Source organism: Diabrotica undecimpunctata, chromosome 9 (assembly GCF_040954645.1).
Source record: "Diabrotica undecimpunctata isolate CICGRU chromosome 9, icDiaUnde3, whole genome shotgun sequence".
Classification (NCBI taxonomy): domain Eukaryota; kingdom Metazoa; phylum Arthropoda; class Insecta; order Coleoptera; family Chrysomelidae; genus Diabrotica; species Diabrotica undecimpunctata.
In genome coordinates this window covers 90256435-90279627 of record NC_092811.1, presented here as the reverse complement: position 1 = coordinate 90279627, position 23193 = coordinate 90256435, and the positions used below count along the sequence as shown (strand labels likewise).

Sequence of the window (23193 nt, the reverse complement as noted above, 5' to 3'; positions counted from 1 at the left end):
GGGCACACAAAGCTTGTGCTGGTGATCTTGGAATTTTTTTTGTTTGTATAAATTGTGAAAGCGACTATCTGAAATTAAGTATACTTACAGAATATGTATTTGGTCATATAGTTTTGATTTAAATCTTTTTCAATGAATAGAAAAATAATTTATCACTTTTATTTTATTCAAAATTTGGTTACACTTAAAAGTAAAAAAAAAGAAAAGATTTTATGCTGTTGGTTTTTTACCTATTTATTATTTGAGTTAAATTTAGATTCTAGAACTTTATATACCAATGTTTTTCACAGATAATAAGGTTTTTTTTATTATTTTGTTGTTTTGTTATTTTATAATATGGGCTTCAACCAACTCCATGTGTTGCGTCAAACGCAAATCAAGCCACATATGTGCAGCCCTCTATCGGCTACATCAAAGTATGCATCAAATTATAATTTCTTATACCTAAAGCCCTCAGTTATAAATTTTTATACATAAACATCCACAAAAATGAAAGTTATAAGTAATATAACTTCCATGTTTGTGAATGTTTATGTATAAAATGCAATACCTGCAATACCTGGGACATGTTATGCGTAATGAGAGATACAACCTACTTCAATTGATTATACAAGGGAAAATCCAGGGCAAGAGAAGTGTAGGAAGAAGAAGAATCTCATGGTTGCGTAACTTGAGGGAATGGTACGGATGCACATCAATTGAACTATTCAGAGCAGCAGCATCTAAGATCAGAATAGCCATGATGATTGCCAACCTCCATCGCGGAGATGGCACGTGAAGAAGATGTATAAAAATAAAGAAACATTTAATATAGAAACATAAAATTTTTAATTTCAACTTTAAATGTATCTTTTTTAATACCAACATTTTATTAAAGCAGGTTGGCTTAAATCATAATATTTTAAAGTGTAGAATCTACTATTTCTGTTTGTACAATTACTTAAGGACCACTGTATAAAGTCAACCATGTTTCCGCATAAAGACATCCATAAGCAAACCTGGGTCTCAAACGACCATATTACGGGCAACCAAATTGACCACATCATTGTAGATGCCCGTCATGGGAACAATATTATAGACGTAAGAAGCCTGAGAGGAATAGACGGAGACACAGATCATTACTTAGTCAGAGCAAAAGTCAAATTCAGAATATCTAGCCACAAATGGAACATGGACGAAATGCACAGTACAGAGAAACTACAAAACTATAGAGAACAACTTAAACAAACCTTGAACTCTGAAAGAGAATACAATGATATAGAACAGCTATGGGAAACGACTGCCAAAATAATAACCAAGACAGCGGACAAGATCTTTGGAAGGAGTAGGCAGAAGAGGGCAAAAACATGGTATGACGAGGATTGTCGGAAACAGCTGGAAAAAAGACAAACAGTAAAGAAGACTTGGATACAACTGCAAACAGACCAAAGTAAAAAGGAATATGACGACTGCCGAAAAGAAACAAGAAAAATAATACGCACAAAGAAATTATGAACAACAAAAATATGAAGCTATGGAGAGAGACCGGCCCAAACCAGGCTACAGAGAATTCTATAAAGCAATCTCCTCTGAGAAAAGAGGACATAGAACCAATTCCATCCATACACTGAGAGACAATCAAGGCCGTATGATAATCGACGGTAAAGAAGTAACTGAAAAATAGAAAGAGTATTTTAGGGACCTCCTAAACATCATACAGGAAGAACAGCACAAAGAAGAGATCTATATCACAGCGGACATGCCCGTCAAAAATCCCTCCTTTGAAGAAACCCAAGAGGCCTTAAATAAGCTGAAAAATCACAAAGCGCCGGGTATGGACGAGATACCAGCAGAACTTCTGAAATATGGGAGAGACGCACTACATCGCCAAATCCACCAGCTAATAACGCACATATGATTAGAAGAAAGGATACCAGCACGATGGAAGGAAAACATAATAGTGCCCATCCACAAAAAAGGGGACAAAACAAAATGCGCGAATTATAGAGAAATTTCATTCCTAAACATGGCATATAAAACCCTCTCAAACATCATTCTTAGTAGAATAATCCCTTATGCTGAAAATGTCCTAGGCAAATATCAAGCCGGTTTTAGGGCAAACAGATCAACAATAGATCAACTATTCACGCTGAGACAACTTCTAGAAAAGGGATGGGAGTATAACAGACCCATACACAATCTTTTCATAGATTTTCGACAGGCATATGATAGCGTAGAAAGAAGCCAAGTATGGAATGCCATGGCGGAGTTCTCAATACCAAAGAAACTCATTCGGATGACCAAAGTCTGTATGGAGGGTGGAATATCTAAAGTATGTGTAAATAATAAACTGTCTGGCAGCTTTGAAATCAACAATGGACTCAAACAGGGTGATGCGTTATCTCCACTACTTTTTAACCTGGTATTAGAGAAAGCCATGAGGTCGGCCGAAATAAAAACAGAATTGCTATCGGTTCAAGGTCCCAAGCTATTACTCGCATATGCAGATGACATAGATCTCGTTGGAGACTCCATCCTATCCACGAAAGACATCTTCAACAAGGTGGAAGGAGCAACAAGTAGGGCTGAAGATTAATGAAGAGAAGACGAAATATATGTGTATAAATAGAACGACACGAAGAGACAGAATAGGACAAAATGTGACGGTCAACACCTTTAATTTCGAAAGAGTACAACGTTTTAAGTATCTGGGGGCCGTAATCACAGCTGACAACGATGTTACTGAAGAAATAAAAGACAGAATCCAATCTGCAAACCGCTGTCTATTCGCACTGGATAAGCTCGTAAAATCAAAAAATCTTACAAGAAGTTCAAAGATAAAAATCTATAAATCCATCGTCAGACCTGTAATAACATACGGATGCGAAACGTGGACCATGACCAAAGCAAACGAAGAAAAACTCAGACGCTTTGAATGAAAAATACTTAGAAAAATTTTCGGACCTCACCACAAACCAGTATAAGATCAGAACCAATATCGAATTAAAAGCACTCTACAATGACGCCGATATTGTCCAAGAAATTAAATCACAGCGACTAAGATGGGCAGGCCACGTGCACAGACTGCATAACGAGAGACTTGTAAAACTGGTATGGGAGGAGATTCCCACAGGCAAAAGACCACTCGGACGTCCCAGAATGTGATGGAGAGATAACATCCAAGCAGATCTCCGGAAAATGAACATTCCATTTGACCCTAGGTTGATGGAAGACCGAACAAATTGGAAAAAAGTTGTACAGTCAGCCAAGACCCACTCAGGGTTGTAGCGTTACGTGATGATGACTGTATAAAGCAGATCTGCCTAAGTCCCGAGAACTTGTATAATAGTTAGTGGAAATGTACAATAAAGTGGCCTAGGTAGCTCAGAGGTGAGCATATCTGCCTTGATGCTAAATGATGAGAGTTTGATACCCACTATGAAATCAAAAAGTATTGGCAAAGTTGGCGCTTTGAAAGCTCTGGGAAATCACTAAGTCTTAATCTCTTTATTACACTTAGATATGGTGTCAACATTAATCTTTAGGTTCCATATATTTGTGTAGGTACATTTAATTATACACAACACAGGCATATGCAGAACTGTCTGAAAAATTAGGTATCACACAATAAGAAGACATATAATAAGCCAATTGATCATGTACAATCAGTGTAGAACAGACGAATTTCATAGAAAAAAGATACATTCCACTTAGTAGCTAGATAATTTTTCATGTCATAGGAGCATGGTTTGTTAATCTTTGTTTCTGAATTGGTAAACAACACTGCATTATGATGCCAGACTCCTCAGATGTAGAGGCTGAAGATCAAGAGACATTTATTGGTCCTTCCTGTTTGATTTTGTATTCAGCTCTTGCATCTGAGGAGATTGTGAGGTCAAAATGGTGTTATAATGCAGTGTTGTAGTGGAACAAATGACATTCAATTGCTACCAAAGAATAAAAAATCACCCTAAACAAGGATCACTGAAAAAGTAACAATGAAAACCTTTTAAATTACAAAAAAGCTCAGAGTTCAGAGTCAAAGACAGCTCTATATTAAAACAAGGTAAGAAAGACATGGATAAATTAAACCTCTTCCATAACTCATACCCCTACTGCTTAAGTTTGGAAAAAGTCAATCAAATTCGAGGAAACATACACCAGAATTCACACAACCAATTTCTTTTCTAATTATCATGTACCCCTTGCAAGTCCTTTCGTCCAAATCAGCACTTGGTAATCCATGGCTTATACCCATAAATCAAACATAATGAATGACTAGTAATTTGAAACTCAACAAACCAAATATTGATCAGGGTGATTATGACATTGTTAAACCTTTTATTGGGTTATTGAGAACTTGTCAAACATGTGTAGAGGGCTTTTTTATTAGAATAAATAATGAAATACAGTAAAACATGATACATTTTAATTTGGAAATGTATTTTCAAACAAAATAGACTACTACCATAACAAGCATGCTTCTTGTGGAAGCTCTAATCAGTTTTATAATTTCAATGATAACCAACAAAACTATAGCTTATGGCTGTTTATATGATAATGGGGAACAATAATAAACACAAAAAGATTATAAAACATTTTATTATCATAACCTTTGCTTTTTTCTTTCTAAATATTCTTGAACATTGTCATATTTTCTTTTATAAAGAACTGCCACAGCATTACTATCAGCAAATTGTAATAAACTTTTATACTTTTGATATAGTTCATCAAATAAAGGTTCAATACTCTCAACAAAATTATTATCAACTAAAGTATATTTGGAAAGCCTATCACTTAAAACAAATAAATTATTTTCAAAACAAAAGCTAGAAGGTGATAACACTTTTATAGTTGTAACAAGTGATGAATTAAAATTTGATAAGTCTACTGAATACAATTGTATACAATCATATTTATAAATTGACACAGCTATATATAAATTTTTATCAAGATGTAACTGCATATCAGTAACAGGAAGAGCAATAATTTCAACCTTTTCTTTATTCATTTCCTCACAAAATTTTTGCAACAAATTGTCTTCTTCAATATATGAATTTGTATCTATCAGAGCCAACTGCTTTCCTTTCATGAAGTCCCAAAACCTTATTGTACCATCTCCAGAAGCTGACACTAATATATTACCAATAATGTCAATCTTTGTAACAAACTCAGTGTGTCCTAAACAATAACTGACTATATTATAGCAATTTGGAAAATGGGACACCCTGATTTTTTCATCTCTATCACTAGTAATTATATATTTCCCACATTTACTAATAATAATATCCAAAACAACACTTAAATGCCCTAACAGCAGCACTGGTTTGTTGTCTTCATCCTGTAGTTTGTATAAATACACATCACCAGTTTTATCAGCTACTACTACATCATTTGAAGGTGTAAAACATGCTTTACTTGGAGAACGATTAACTACAAATTGTTTAATCACTTTAAAGTTCTTGTCGTATATAACAATTTGTTTATTTTCCGTTGATACTAAAATATACTCTTGAGAAGCTGAAAATTCTAGGGAAGCTATATTTTTAACATCATAAGGAATGGTCACTTGGACATCCGTGTAATTGTTTAAATTAGATCGAATAATATTGTTAGAATTAGCAATAAACAAATCAACATCAGTTTTCTTTAATAAAACCATTATGAAAATAAAATAAATATTTACACGAGTTTATTCTTAACATAACCTAAAATAAATTTAAATCTCTTCTTTTTTGCGGTATATTACCAGGTAATAAAATTTTAACAAAATATTAAATGACATAATATTGAACTTTATTTGTATTAGATGGTAGACTACATTGGTATTTGTTTAATTGGAAATATCAGACTATCTAATTTAGTTATCAATTCTTATTATAGTATTATTATTATATACAGTGTTATTTGTTTCGACCTATTTGAGAAATAAATTATTATTAAAAGAGAAGAATATATTGCTAACTTCTTGTAATTGAATTTAAATGTACGTGTGTTGTCAAAGTCAAATATTTTGACAAATGTGTGAAATAATTAAAATTTGTTTATAATTCTTAAATGATTATTTATATTGCCTGTAAGTGTATACAATGGCGTTATATCCGAACGCTATACGCCAAACATTACGGGAATGGGCACCTTTAACTGAATTGTTTGCTAAATTACCAACAAAACACCAAAATGGCATATTTTACCAAGAAATTAAACTAACTTGTATTGATGTTTTACCTGAATTTATAGCTCTTGGAACAAATTCGGGAATTGTTTACTGGTTCGATAGAAACAAAAAAGATATGCAGAGACTGAGATGTGAAGTAAGTTGAAAATAATATAACAATTTATGGAATTTAAAAGTATTTCTTTATTACGTTTTATTAAATTTTGGAAATATCTTTGTGGAAGTGCGTATTTAACTTCAGAAATTATTATATTGATGAGTGTACCATATTTTTTGTTCAAGGATATATCCAAATACATATACTTATTTACTGATTTTATAATAAATATTTGTTAATTACAACTAAAATATTGGAAAAACTTAATGCCTCCAATTTAGAAAATAAATATGTAGGTATTTCAAAAGATGTATAAAAAATAATAAGTACAAGTTAGAAAAAATATTTTTATTGAAATTGTGTAATCATATGTTGTACTCAGTGTTAAAAAAATCATAATAGAATAAATATTTAACAGTATGATGCAAATGAAATGAAATAATCATCTTATCAACTTTAGGAACAAAACTACTGAAATGCATCAATTTTTAGTTTCAAAAGAACATTCTTGCAGTTTTTCAATTCAAAATACTTCATTTAATTATCTCTGTACCAATATTAATAACTTAAATGATTTCTGGTTTTTCCAATGTCAAAATAAATATTCAAACAGATAACTTTTCAAGTAAGATCTTCCAGCTTTATGTCAATAACAAAATGTTGTTCTTATTAAGATTGCTATCTTCAAATTAAACTTATTTATGTGCCCAATATAAATGGTAATAATAATTAAACACATTTGATTCAATAGATATTTTTATTAAAATGAATGTTACTAGTACACAAATATTTATATTAACTCTCCGGCAGCCACATCTCTTTAAGTTATATGAGCAGACACACTGCGGTACTTAATGCCGCACATAGAAAAAAATGGTATTAAAAGTTAAAAATTATCAAAACTTTGTTAAAAAAATTTGTAAACGATGCAAAAAAAGAAAAGCGTTATTTTTAGCAATTTATTGTATGACTTTAACATAATGTAACAACTCAGGCGCAAAATATAAAAATAAATAGTCAGTCTTACAAAAATATCAAAACAAAGAAAATGTTTACAATAAAAAATATTCTCACAAAAGATCCCAGAAGAAAAATATCTAAATACAAAATAATTAAATTAGTCTTCCTCCATTGAAGGATACAAACATATTTCACTGAATTGTTTTCACAGGAAACATTTGTTTTATTGTTTTTATGTGCACTGCATATATGGCACAGTCCACTTCGACTTTGGTTTACTGTGCTGGCGGGTTCTTTGGCAATTTAAAAAGGTAGCAGAAATTCTCTTACATCTTTTGGAAGTGTTAGAATCTTCACTGTCTTTTAAATGATACCTTATCAGGGAGAAACCTAATTCAAGGAAAAATTTTCTCCTTCTTTGTGGCGACATATTTGGCTTAGTGCATGTATAAATAACTTCGGAATTTATTCCAGCTAAATATAGTATGTGAAAAACCACTACTAATGGCCATTTCCTGGTAATCCTTTGTGTCATGTAGGAAGCACATTTTTCATCAACCGTATCGACACCACTTTTTGTTTTATTGTATTCTAAAATCCTTACTGGTTTTCCTGTATCTTCGTCTATTTCGTCTGTATCGATCATGGTAGAGAGCAATACTACAGCTTTATTTATTTTAGGAACATATGAAAACTAGGGACATATTATCTTTGAACTCGAATATTGAAGATCCAATAGCTCGTAGTTTATTCGGGAGAAATTGGGGAGGAAGTTCTTTTTTGTTTTTCTTCAACGTGCCAAACACTTTTAGGCTATTTTGCATGAGATAATCAGCTAAAGGATAACTAGTATAATAATTATCCATAGTTATATTTCTTTTGGAGTTTTTTATGGGAAAAACTAAACGCCATACTATATCGAATGGTTTATTTGAACACTTGTATGGTCCATCTCTTTGTATTCCACAATATATTTTAAAATTCCAAGTATAGTAAGACATGCTATCGCAAAGTGCATAGAGTTTTATGCCATATTTGGCTGATTTTTGGGGCATATATTGTACAAATATTGACCTTTAAAAAGGTGAAACATTTCGTCTATAATAACATATTTCCCCAAACAGTAATTACTTATACAGATCTTCAGAAAGTCTGTGTATATACTTCTAATAGCAGCTAATTTATCATTTTGTTCACGATCTTTTCGTGTCCCAACATCATGGAAACAAAGAGCACGAAGGAGAAAAAGGAATCTTTTGTAACCATATCCCTTTTGTAACCCTTTTTGTGGCCCGTATCATGCCGGTTCCGTCCTTTGCCCATATTTCTTGAACGTTTACATGATTTCCTTTGTTTACTACAAGAATAAATAAGATTCCAAACAAAGCTTTTATTTTATTACGAGAGGTTAATTTTCAATTTCTGTCTCTCTGGTAAGATATATTACTTGCTCTTCAGTTGTTGATATATATATATACATATATATATATATATATATATATATATATATATATATATATATATATATATATATATATATATATATATATATATATATATATTAGTGCAAGTAACAATACTGTCAATCATAGCTGAAGTTATAAATAAAAGAAACAAATCTAATGGATTCAATGCGTTTTTTGCATTACCTTTTGGTGCAGGAAATACTTTCATAATATTTTTTGCTCTGGTTTTATTGCCATAAGCTGTTGAGGTACTTTTCCAAATTGTTTCTTCATCCTTGCCCATGTAAAATTGATAATCACCATCGTCTGGATCTTGTAACAGACATATATCATCGTTATCATCGCTACCAGATAGTTCTGATTTGCTGTCGTAATTATCATTTTCAATAATTTCTTGTTCTCCACCTGAATCACTAAAATCAGCAATATCTTTGTCAAAATCACACAGATTTTCCGCAATCTCTTGAAACTCAATATCTGTCAAATACTCAATTGGCCTTTTTGTACCCCTAAAATGACAAAAAGTACATCAATTAATTTAAGTGCTAAAAAACTGCATGAACAAATGTTACTTACATGACAAGCTATGCTGCGGTACGGAATGCCACTATTGAACAACTACCACTTCAATGGTCAATATCAAACTGATACAACACTTTAGGAAATGCGACATCAGAGGGTAATATTTTAAATATAGTCACGTGCACATATCTAAATAGACAGTAGCGTATACGAAAGAATATTGGTGAAAATTATTAAAATATTAAAATTGCGGCACGGAGTGCCGCTGCGTGGACACCGGAGGGTTTATTGGTAGTAGTTCGACAGAACAAAGACCATTTATAGGTTTGAACCTTTTTCAACAATAAATCTCTTATTATTATTCTTCTTAGCTCAGGTGAAACACTACCCATCTTTGGCTCACAATAATAAATCCACAGATAATGCAAGGGCTTTAAGACATTTTTAAGAGACACAATAAATATATTAGGGATCCATTTTTTTTTTAGTTATGTTTTTGAATAAAGCTCCATATATGCTAGATCTTCTTCTTCGGGTTCCTTCTCCTATCGAAGGTTAGAAATCATCATCGCTATTTTAATTTTATTGGCCGTGCTTCTGAATAATTCTAATGAGCTGCAACCGAACCACTCTCTTAAATTTCTTAGCCAGGATATTTTGGATCGTCCTGGGTTTCTCTTCCCTTGTATCTTCCCTTGCATAATTAACCTAAGTAATACGTACTTCGCGCCCCTCATTATATGACCCAGATATTTAATCTTTATAATTTTAACAGTTTTTATGACTTCACATTCTTTCTTCATTCTTTGTAACACCTCTATATTAGTTACTTTTTTAGTCCACGATATTCTGTGGATTCTCCTGTAGCACCACATCTCAAAGGAGTTTAATTTTTTGATTTCACACTGTTTTATTGTCCACGCTTCCATGCAGTATAGTAAAGTAGAAAAAACGTAACAACGTAGCATTCTTGTGCGGAGAATTCTAGATATTCATGTTAATTGCCAAACATGTATTTGTTGATGTATGTTTATATTTAGATGTATGGGTGTTTTTCTGCTATTTGGAAATTTTCTATACAAAACTGTCCCTAAGCAAATTTTAGTAAGGGCAATAGTAAATTACATATTTATTTTTAAACCCACACCCAAAGAGAATAACCAAAATAGCGAGTCAGAAGTGGAAATGTGAACAGAAATCGATAGTGATCTTGACTGCTCCGATCATTTTAGTGATAGTGACTTTTTACTAGAGCTAAATGCGCGATTTAATGAGAACACAGAAAATAAGGTTGAAAACAAGGATGACAATATTGAGTCAACTATATATAAAACTGCCCCACTCAAGAAAACAGTCGCCAATTTGAAAACTTCTTATTCTTTCTTTAATCTTGAAACCCAAAACACCGGTTATTACTTAAAATCTTTGCTAAAGGTATAAAGTATTTATAGTAAAAGGTAACCTTACCCCTCACTAAAGTTATGCGTGAAACGAAATATGTTAATATGGTTGTAAAAATACTTTTTGAGGTTTGACTCTAAAAAAATCTTCATAAGCACCGCCATTACACCATTGCACGCGTGAATATCATGTTGGACTAATTAACTGGTTAAGCGCCACCTACTAGGAAAGTTGGGAAATTGTACCCAAAAGTTTACAGTATTCTTTGAATGTGGCGAAGAATTGGCGATTTTAGTATAAAAGTGCCGAAATACAATATCTGTTATAAAATTTTTCAGAACTTCAGTTAAATGACCTTCAAACACTGTACAAATATTTGATGTAAAAGAAATAGTATATTGGCTGTTATTCCCCATTGCAACGCAAATCGCAGAAATATTTGCTTAAAACCATTAAGTGCGAAACTATTATCCATTTATCCATTATTTGAAATTATTTTTGCAAGAAAGGCCCTTTTTTCCCTGAAGAAGCCCTGTATGTGATATAATTATATGACTAAGAAATTTTTAATTTGGCATTTCCTTTTTCTCTATGCCATCAACACCTAATTCTTACTGCAAAAAGCAGTTAAGCCACAAAACATTAAAAATTAAGTTATTCTAATCACATGATAGATTTTATTGTTATTTAAATTATGCCAAAAATTATTTAAATCACATCAGTATTTAAAAGAGTAATACAGTTGAAATTTTAACCCACAATCTATGAATATTCAACTTGCAATCACGCAAAAAACGTTTAACCCTCCATTCAAGCTAATCAAGCTAAAAACTATTTAATGCACAGTCAGCTATTTCAAGTTTATTTTGCAATAAACACTCAATCATGTATAAACCCACATTGGCGCCATAACAGTTAAACAGCAGATTAGAGAATCTTCTATTATTTGTTTAATAGTTTTATAATATTAAACTTGATATATTAAAAAGATTCCAAACCAGATGGAAAGTGGTAAAACCTTCCTAATAATAAAAAGTCAATATTTTATTTACCGTACTTTAAAGTGAACATAAAGCTGGGAGAGGAGCACAAGAGGTCGGATCCTGTTTAAGGAAGTACATAAAAGATCACATAAAAACTTGGTTCTGCGGTCAGACTGTTACGGTGGTCAAAATAGCAGAATTAATTTTGTACTTTTAATGATGTACACATTGCATAATCATCCATCTCACGACTCTATCACTTGACGATTCATACTACCAGGACTTACCTTCTGCCCAATTATTTATCCCGCTATTAAAAATAACGAAAAAATGATAAAAATCTATATTTATCAACATGCAGTTGAGTTGTGCTAAAAACATGGGAAATACCATAAAATGTTTTTTTTTAATTTTAAGGATGTTACGAAGAGAAAATGCCAAATGTAACCACGTGTTTTAAAAGGATGGAAGAAAGTACATTAAAAATAATTATTTAGAAGTTTGCCAACAATTATCTACATAAACTAAAAATTCTTTGATAAATTCAAATATTTTTCGTGAGCTCAATTTTGATCCAAAAAATCTGAAAAAAATCAGATTGTTTATGGACATGAAAACATTTAAATGATAATCACTACTCGAATAAAGTGGGAGAGAAACAAAAATCGTTATTTGTCACATTTAAATGAGGTTATGTGCTTAAAACATGGGAAAATTTTTTTTAAAAAATGGGTTTTTTAATTCTTGACATTTCCGGAGCAAAAATGAAAAATCTAACCCAGCCATTCAAAAGAACGAAAAAAATACACGAAAAATAATTATTTAGAAGATTGCCAAAATTAACCTACATGACCTACAATTTTTTTTTTTAAATTCAAATATTTTTTCCTGTTCTCAATTTTAATTAAAAATATATGTGAAAAATCAGAGGGTTTTTGGGCATTCAAATTTATATTTGTGAATTTTGTCAGACTTTAAAGCAAAGGATCTCGCAGGAAAATTATTTTTTCGAAAAAACACATTTTTACGATAGGGGCCCCAGTGAGCTAAAAATTTGGCTAAAGGATGTTCTAAATATGTACTTTCAAGTACCCAACCCCAAATAAAAAACAGGCGAGTGCAGATTTTTCCATCTTATCCCCCTATATATAGCCTTTGTATTTTTTGCGTTTGATTTAAATTTAGAAATATAAAATTCTCGATTGTGTTGGACTTGTCCCATTTAATTGAAAATGTCCCAACCAAGGGATATACGCGTCCAATTCAAGGAACATTCTCCTTGATTGGGACACTTACATGTTTTTAAAAATATTTTTCTGATGTGCTAAAATATTATTTAACGGTCTACAATATGAGTTTTGCATCACCAATATAATATAGTTAGTTATACCAAAATTCTCAACTTTTTCCGCTCTACATACAGGTAAAACCCAATAAATGATACGACTTACCATTCAGCAGATAATTTGTGTAATAAACAAATAAGTTACACCTAACTAACTTTTTAAAGTTACACCTAACCAACTTTTTATTTTCAAATAAAACAATATATCGCTGCTTACTGCCATAAAATCAAAGTTCTGTTGCATGTAAAACAAAGTAAGCCCACATATATTATTATGCCGGACAACAATATATTTCTACTACTGCATACCATATTCAGTAAAAAGGTGATAAGTGTCTTTAATACATTTTACGTGTATGATTTATTAAAATTTCTCTTTCATATCGACTAGTAAAAACCTTTAAGTACACTTACTTCATTCTACCTGGAAACGGGTTGAGTTAAAATTTAGAAATGATTACTAAGCTAAAACCACAAATGATCTTATAACACATACACAGACAGAATAACTGAAGACAGCAGTTCAATTCTTGATGTTTCTCAGAACAATATAGTCTCAATGATGGAATCCATTTTTGATAGTAATTTTTCAGATGTAGACCCCACATATCAGCCAAGTGAAGAGGGATCGCTCTCTCTAGGAAGTCTATATGAATTACACACAGCTGTCCTTGATAACCTAAATGATGAGAAAAAAGATACTGAAATAGGTGCACCCACGAACAATTTAGTGTCAACTGAAATAGCTAGTTGGATATTAAATCTACTTCTTGACAAAGTATGGAAAGACGTACGTCCACTAAAACGTTGGAGAAAAGCTAACTTCAAAGATTGGGTAATAAATGTCGCACAAAGGAGGCGTGCTGAGGATTTGCCTTATGAGATAAAAAAAAGAATAGACCAGCAAAATTGCCAAAACCAGTTAATTGTTCAGAGTGCTTCTATAAATGTGCCAGTTATTTCAGCGAAGATTACAGACACAGACTATCTAGTGATTATTGAAAGATAGAATATATAGGCCAGAAACATTTTCTTATTGCAGGTATTAAAACGGAGCCACCAAAGAAAGTCGTTGCAGTTCGTCGAAGTTTAAAAAACCACGTGCATTTTCCAAAAAGTGTTACTTTTCTTTGAATGGTCAAGGCATACAGGTACGTGAGAAATTTTTTTGTAAGACACTTTGTATATCAGCCTCGTTAATACAAGATGTTGTAAGAAAAACTAATATTCTAGGCTGTTATGCAGATACCGATAAAAGAGGCAAGCATACACCGCCAAATAAAACAAGCAGTAAAACCCGAAAAATCGTGAAGGTTCATATTGAGTCTTTTCCAACCATGGGCCCACATTATATTCGCCAAAGTTCAAAGCGTAGATTTTTAGACAAAAATTTAAGTATAAGAAAAATGTACCAACTTTATATAAATGACTGTGAGCAGAAGAAACTGGAAGGTGTTAGCGAAATTACATATCGAAGAATATTTTCTAACAACTATAATTTAAGCTTTTTTGTTCCTAAAAAAGATCAATGTTTAGTTTGTAATAAATATGATAGGGCTAATCCAACTGACAAATCGGATTTAGAAGACAGTTACAGAGAACATCAGAATAGAAAAGAAGTATGTAATCTTGAAAAATAAAATGATAAGAAAAGATCTAATGAACAACAGGATTTTGTTTCAATTACTTTCGATCTACAGTTTGTACTACAGATTCCAAGTGGATTGACTGGACAACCATATTATTCTCGAAAATTATGCGTCTAAAATTTTTGTGTATATGAAGCCGCATTACCAAATGCAGCTTACTGTTTTGCCTGGTCAGAAATTAACGATAGACGAGGAAGTTCTGAAATAGGAAGCATTTATACTCCACTACTTATCAAAATGTGTTCCAGAATATGTAAGTGAAATGAGTTTATTTTCTGATACCTGCGGAGGACAGAATCGTAATTAGCATATTGCAGCCTTAATATTATGGGCTGTTTAAAACATAGACCATTTAAATATTATTGAACAGAAATTTTTAGAGTCTGGATATTCCTATATGGAAGTTGACTCTATGCAAAAATATCAAGGTTGATGATAATAAAGTATGTATAGAACCATACAAATGTAAAGAATTTAAATACTACGACTTTTATAATTTACAAAATTTGTCACACTTTAATTAAAAACCGGACAAAAGACCAAATCGGCGAAAAAATAATGTGGTTGAAGATAAAAAGAATGAGATTCGTGAAAGGAGAGACAAACAGAATCTATTTTAATTATGACATGTCAACAAGCTTCATTTATATCCTTACTGATACTGCACGACAGTCAATAAGAAAAAAGCACGCCAACTTATCAACTAATACAAGCAATCTCGAAGTACTTAATCGACTTTATGATGCACATTTGCCAATTAGAATAGCAAAAAAGAGAGATTTGGTACAGCTATGTGATAAGGGAGTGATACCGGAGGAATATCACGGGTGGTATCGTTATTTGAAAACGGGAAATGATGTAACAGACATCTTGCCAGAGCCTGCTTTCAGTGACGAATCGGACGAGGAAAGCTCACAATAATAATATTGTTATTATTATATTCGAAATAAATTTGTTTTTTTCTATAAAAATGCCTATCATTCATATCAATAATAACTATAACTACAAACAGCTGTTAATAAAATTTTCAGGGAAAACCAGTTAAATGTCATAAATATCGACTAATACCTTAAAACATTGCTATTACCTAGTAAAAGCCTCATATCTCGATCACAAAACTGGAAAATATTATACTTGGTTTATTATATTTGTGTTAAATATGTTATTTGAAGAGTAATTGATTTATTTAGATTTACAAGTAAAACCAGGTAAGTGATAGCATTTCCAACTTAAATTTAGGATTAGTCAGATAGGTGTCTCAACTTTTTCAAACTAATGATAGAATATCATTTCAGATATATGCATCTTTCACTAGAATACCTAATATCAAAAACAAGCTGACTGCTTAATTCACAATAAAAAACTAAACTTTAAAAACGTTTTTTCCCGATTTCGGTATTTCGACATTTACCTGGTTTTCGCAGTATACCGACGAAATTATGGCTATTTTATTTTTTACAAAGGACAAAGCAGAAACTACGCGAATTCATAAAAAAATGTCACATTCATGGTGACTCCGCCCTATTCTCTTGATGTCAAATAAAGTTTACCTGTCAAAAATGCTAAAATATGAAATATATTTCTTTGTTTGTTACTATACATGCAATTTTTTGTGTCATTTCTCTCGCTTTTTTAATGTAACATAATGCAACCTTAGTAATTTGATTGAAATTGATGTGCATTATCGTAGCCTTATCAATCTGTAATATAAACCAATTATAAAATCATTGGAAATACGTTACACTTAAAAAAGTGTAAACACCGATTATGTATTAATCTTTAACATTGATAAAATAAATATTTGTATATTAATACAAAATATCGTATGTTTCTAGATTAGTAATCCCTCTTATCTGTAAAATTATTATATATTGATGAATAATTGATGATGAGTCTATTAAAATTAATGTTGAGTTAATAATATTTAACTCATATTTCTAAATAAAAATCATAAATACCATAAATCTTCTACAATAATTAATACTTTTGATATACAGTGTGTCCGTAAAGTATGGAATAAATTCGATATTTCCTAAATGAAAAGCCTTTTTAAAAAAATCTAAAACACGTCAATTTTTAAGTTTAATGTTTTACATTTTACAACAAAATTTCATTATAAAAGGTGATACACATTAAGGTGATGACGTCATCGTCTCTTTTTTTTTAAATGAACACCCTATATATTTTATGACATTTTTAGATCGATAAAAATGAGCTGATTCCAAAAAAGTATAATACTCGGGGTCTAACGGATATAATTTGAAAGATATGCGCTTAGAAAATAAATTATTTATTATCAATTACAAAAAAGTAGCTTACTACTAGTTTTTAGCGAAATGTACTTATTTTTAGAAACGTTCAATAACAATTAAATATTACAATAATTGTATTAATTCGTGAATGTTCTTTATTATTGCTTAGAAGTAGAAATGAATTTGAGTGTAAAGCAAGGAATTAAAATACTTATGATGATTGGGTATGGAGACAAATCACGAACTCAGATGGAAGCGTGTAATTTGTTTAATGATAAATATTCAGAAAGACCCATAACGCAGTCAACAGTAAGTAAGATTGAAAAGAAATTTCGAGAAACTGGTACGGTTGAAAATGCACGCAAATCAGGTCGTCCCTCTGTAAATTATGATACAACATTAGATGTTCTACCTGCTTTTGAAGAAGATGCACACACTTGTGTTCGTAAGGTTAGTCGTGATCTCGATGTTTGCAAAATAACGGTACACAAAGTAATAAAACTTGAAAGTGGCACCCCTTTTGATGCACACTTGTATAGGAATTAAACGAGGATGATCCAGACAAAAGAATACAATTTTGCGAAACAATGATGGATAACTGCCACCGAAACCATCTCTTGGTTCAAAATATTTTTTTTGATGACTCTACATTCACATTAAATGGCGAGGTCAACCGTCAGAATTGTAGATACTGGGCAAAAGAAAACCCCAACTGGATGCGGTAACATACCCGCAAAATGTATGGGCTGGCTTTGTAAGAAATATAATCATCGGACCCTACTTTTTCGAAGGTAATTTAAACGGGCCAGCATACCTTCAGTTTTTAAGGGGGTATCTCGTACCTACTTTAGTTAATTTATTCCCCAGTAGTAATCCTGGAGGTTTTTATGAAAGTTAATCGTTTTAACAGGATGGTGCGCCTCCGCATTATGCTGTAGATGTTAGAAGGTACCTAAACGAAATTTTTTCGAACAGGTTGGTTGTAAGACGTGGACACATTGAATGGCCAGCGAGGTCGCCAGACCTCAATCCTTTGGATTATTTTATGTGGGGTCATTTGAAGAATGTTGTTTATAAAACGAAACCTGCAAATATTAAAGACTTAAAAACAAGAATTCGTAAAGAAATAAACAATATTTCTCGAAAAACCATAAACAAGGTTCTACAAGAATTCGTACAACGTTTGGGTTACTGTCAAATACAAGAAGAGCTACAATTCAAACATTTAAGATAAAGTCATGTATTAATTACTGGATTACTTTCAAGTTATTTATTATAATTTATTAATATTAGAAATCAATAAAAATTAATTTTCTAAGCGCATATCTTTCAAATTATATCCTTTAAGTCTGTTTTAGACTATAACATAAAATTATATAAGAAAATGGTATAATAAAAACTTACATGAAATGATTGTGTACAATATTAATACAAGAAGTTTTGTGTATTACATTGTCACATTTTGGTATCAAAATACGTTATGTGATTCTGCGCATTACATGCCAAAAAAGTCCTTTTTTTTAATTATTATGTTGGTGTACATGTACTGTTAACCTCAATGTTCTTATTCTTCTTTTTGTTATTGTAACGTAAGCTCATTTTCTCCAACATTTAGGCTAGCAGCACATTGGGACGCAGGTGACACAGGTGACGCAGTGCAGAGCAGGTTACACAGGTCAGAAAATATACGTGTCACGCAGTGTGAGCGCATATTTGGAAGCAGTCTTCTCGAAAATTTTGAGGTGTGAATATCAAATATATTATATGAACATAGAAAGAGAATTTTATAATTTAAATAATGGCGTTATTTCTGGACAGTTCCGAATCAGAGTCAGACGCAGAATTTGAAGAAACAGTTTTATTATTCACCATGTCAAAGAGAAGAAAATCATTTTGGAAAAGCAACTATATGAAAAAGAGAAATAGTCATGGGGAATTTGTACTATCAGCTGAATTCTCTGAGTCTCGGTATTTAAATTATTTTCGGTTAAGCAGAAAACAAGTTGATGAAGTACATAATATAATAGAAAACAGTATTTATTCAGATGGTTGTAATGCCCAAAAACCAATAGGAACCAAAGAAAAACTAGCTGTTTTTGTAAGGTATTATTTCTATTAATTTTATGTTTTATTTAAAAATACAAAAATATCATTTTAAACAATCATAATTCTATACTCTATAATTTTCCACAAAATTACGAATATTACTGTTATTAGCGGTTTGAGGAGATGTCTCAGCAGACAACCTGCGGGTGAGTGTAGTAGATGAATAATTACTGGTGCTTCTAGAGTTGTAATCTTCTTCTTCTTCTCATTGCGCCGTCTCCTTTCGAAGGTTGGCGATCCAAATGGCAATTTGCTGCGCGAAAGATCTCTGCGGATGAGCGGTCGAACCATCTCCTCAGGTCTTTCAGCCACGAGTTCTGGCGTCTTCCTACTGATCTTTTGCCCTGTACTTTTCCTTCCAGTATAACTTGAAGTAATTCATATCTTTCGCCTCTCAGCACATGACCCAAGTATTGCATTTTCCTCTCTTTGATTATTCTTTGTAATTCTTTTTGTTTACACATGCGACGAACTACCTCAACATTAGTAACTCTTTGTACCCATGGAATCCTCAACATTCGTCTGTATATATACATCTCAAAGAGTATCTCAAAGAGTTGTAATCATTTAAGCATAAAAAAGAGTTGTTGGGAATAGGAGCTAGAGGATTATTATAATGTTGATTCTCAGTATGCTGGCGACTGTGACTGGAACTTGGTGATGGAAGAGGTGTTGACGAGTAAGGGGGCTCTGAATATGGGTATTAACATATGCACTTGTAAAAACTCTTTGTTCACTATGAGTGTAGTTTTCTTGACTGGGATCCTGAATTTCTAGATATGCAGCTTCCAGCTGCGATATAGCTTGGAACACATAATTTCTTGCACAATGTTAAAATTTTGGAGGCATTTTTTTGGTTATTTTGTACATCGACATATAAAAATGATAGAGATCATCATCCAAAGGCTTCTATGCTGCCCTTTTAACTGCTCTTTCTTCGGCCCTTTTTTGACATTGCATAATTGACTGCTTTATCACTTCCTGTATATCATCATTTTTAGGTTTTTTATTTTTAGCTGCTTTGGTTGTGATTGATTGGTCTTCAGTTGCCTTACGTTTGGCATTTTCTTTTTCGTTATTTTTTTGTATAACAATACCAGACGTAGACGTAGAGTTATTAGTTTTCTCAGGATGCAATGAATGCATTTAAAACACATTTAACATTTTGACAGGCGACATTTTGCGCCTATCCCCTTAACAATAATGTAGCTATGTACCTACTTACTGTTCTGATATAATTAATATAATTAAAAGTATTTGTTTAACTTACCGCTTTTTAAATTTAGTTTTTTTCCTAGTTCATTCTATAATTCATCCTTCAATTTAACTTTTAAAAATTGGGATCGTTGGTATAGAATGGTAATGATACATATGGTAAAGAATTGTCTGGCTTCTCACCAATTCGATTAATTGTTCATTCATTTCGAATATAATTACATAAAATTTTAGTAGAAACAAACAAACTGCTCTGCACGTGGCACAGGAATCTGTGTCCGGACGACTGTGCTGGCAGGTTTTCTTAAACACAGTTCTGTGCTGCCCTGTCCTGCGTTCCAATTCGCGCGGGGTAATGTAATTGTACGGAAAACAGAAATCTGTGCTGTCCTATGCTGCGTTGCCTGCGTCACCTGCGTCTCAATGTGCGGCGCGCTTTAACCTAGTTTTTTACCCACGTAAATACCTAGTTAGTTTTACCCACGTTTTAACTTTGCTTTAACTAAGACATATATATATATATATATATATATATATATATATATATATATATATATTAAATTTATGATGAATAAGAAAATTCTCCTATTATCTGCTGCTTCCATTGCAACATTTCTTTTAATTCAGTTGAATTCAGACAAGCAAGAAAACACTCCTACGCATGCGTGTGTACTAATAATTGGTATCAAAATAGGACATGTTCTAATTTCTATAAAATTTATTGTTAACAGATTTTGTTTTCTGTTTTACATTATGACAAAACTTAGTATACCATTGTCTTATATCATTTTATGTTATAGTCTAAAACAGACTTTAGACCCCCCAGTATTATACTTTTTTGGAATCAGCTCATTTTTATCGATCTAAAAATGTTTTTAAATACAGGGTGTTACATTTAAAAATAGAGCCGATGACGTCATCACCCTAATGTGTATCACCTTTTCATTTAGAAAATATCGAATTTATTCCATACTTTACGGACACACTGTATGTATCTACATTACATATGATATACTACACATGCGGACCCGTCTCGTTTATTAATTACAAAGCAAACCGTGAAATTAATGTTTATGTTTCTATATTCATAATAAATTTTTTTTAATAAAAAGATTTACATCGATTGCCTCTATAAAGCTACGTTTCCACCGCAAGAACATGAAGGAACTTTTGTGGTCCGTTGCTTGTTACTCAAAAATATTTCCCAAAGTTCCTCAAAGTTCCTAAGTGCTTCTTCTTGTTTCGACAATAACTGTTGCATGTTTACGATTGTTGCTGGTTTCACAACAGGGAACAGAAAAATATTGTTTTCTGAGTGGAAACAGATACTGCAACTTGTAGTAACTTGTTTCCGTCTTTAGAGTGCGGCATTGAATATAGTCGGTCGAGACGTGTGAAATAAATAGAAAAATGTCGTTTATGTGGACAAATGAGTTAGTTCTCGAATTAATCGAAAACTATAGGCTTTGTGAGTGTTTATGGAATACAATAAATAGCATAAATTTAAAAACAACAGGGTCAAATATAGAAAAAGTAAACAAGAAAAGTGAAAAATGTTATTGCACAATTCTATAGAGAAAGAAAAAATATCGTATTTTACAAAAGTCTCAGGCCAGCGCTAAATTTATTTCAAAGTGGTTTGCTTATGAAATCTTGTTTTTTCTTGCGAGCAGGAACAAAATTAGAAAATGAACTGAAAAAGGAGTGACTACAAGTGGGGTATGTATTTTAATTTTGTTTTATTTGTAATTTTTATACAAAGTAAAAAATTATTTTGCCATGGAACCGTTCCTTCGGGTGGTATAAAATATTGAGCAAATTCATCTCGAACTTGTTTAGCTTCCAACGTTGAATTACGTGCTTGTTTTCGCAGTGATGCAAAGATATTGTTGTTTATTTCTTTTCTCCAAGAACCTGAGATCGTTTCGCCCGTATCTTTGTTTTCAGAATCAAAGGTGCCAGGAGGTGAGTATGACTTTCTAGAACGTAAACTGCTTCTCAGAAAATTATGGAGATATACACATGCAGCAACAACTAATTCAACCTCTTGGGTTTAAGTAGCCTGGGTTTTCTCAATACCCTGTACCTCTTCTTCTTCTTCTTCTTCGGCTTTTCCCATTATGAGTTCGCCGTTTTCGTCCTCCACAGCACTCTATTCTCCCAGTCACCTTCTCCGAGGTCTCTATCTATCATAGCATTTCCGACGTATGTTTTCCATCTTGTAGCAGGTCTTCCTCTCCGTCTTCTTCCCGGCGGGTCCCACTTTAATATTCTTTTCGGCCACCTATGCTCTGGCATTCTTTGTACATGCCCGTACCACTGCAGGGTTCTGTTTTCCATCTTTTTTGTAATTGATCATTTTACTTCCATTCTGTTCCATATTTCCTCCGTTCTTATTCTATCCGCTCTTGTGATTTGTAGACATCTTCTCATAAAGTCCAGTTCAACTGTTCTTATTTTATTTCGTATTGTTGTTGTCATTGGCCATACTTCCGCTCCATATAGGGTAATATTCATCACTATGCTTTGAAAGATCCTCTTTTTGTTTTCTTTGGTTAGAGTGTTGTTTCATATCACTCCATGAAGTGCTCTCGTGGCTTGTTTTCCCCGTGCTATTTTCATTTTTATATCTTTCATACAAGTACCATCTCGGCTAATCATTGACCCTAAATACTTAAAAGCCTTACAACTCTAAACTTAAGTTCAAATCTGCAACCTCGGGTCCAATACATAAGTATTCGGTCTTGAACATATTTATCTTGAGTCCCCAAAGTTCATATTCTTCCTTTAATTTCCCTACCATATATTCCATATCCTCCTTGTCTTGTGCAAAAATGACTTGATTATCTGCGAAAAGTAGTGAATGTAATATATTCTCTTGTACTGGTATGCCCATTGTTCCGCATTTTCTATACCATCTTTTCAAAGCCTGATCTATATATATGTTAAAAAGTGTAGGTGAGAGACCACATCCCTGTTTGAGGCCTTTTGTTGCGGTGATTGTTTTTGTTATTTCATTACCTAACTTTATTTGCACTTG

At 32.2% G+C, this 23193-nt stretch overlaps 2 protein-coding genes across 2 annotated transcripts in view; one reads left to right on the top strand and one right to left on the bottom strand.

The window, feature by feature from the left end:
* Positions 1 to 4550: 4550 nt before the first annotated feature.
* Positions 4551 to 5697, bottom strand: wuho (tRNA (guanine-N(7)-)-methyltransferase non-catalytic subunit wuho). Its single transcript, XM_072543071.1, has one exon. The coding sequence runs from the start codon at positions 5639 to 5641 to the stop codon at positions 4586 to 4588; it is 1056 nt and encodes a 351-aa protein (XP_072399172.1). The 5' UTR covers positions 5642 to 5697; the 3' UTR covers positions 4551 to 4585.
* A 284-nt stretch (positions 5698 to 5981) lies between these two features.
* LOC140450273 (WD repeat-containing protein CG11141) overlaps positions 5982 to 23193 on the top strand; it is an 85288-nt gene continuing 68076 nt past the window's right edge. Inside the window, exon 1 of the mRNA XM_072543799.1 lies at positions 5982 to 6293. Coding sequence (XP_072399900.1) covers positions 6069 to 6293 — 225 coding nt within the window. The 5' untranslated portion in view covers positions 5982 to 6068. The remainder of the gene's footprint in view (positions 6294 to 23193) is intronic.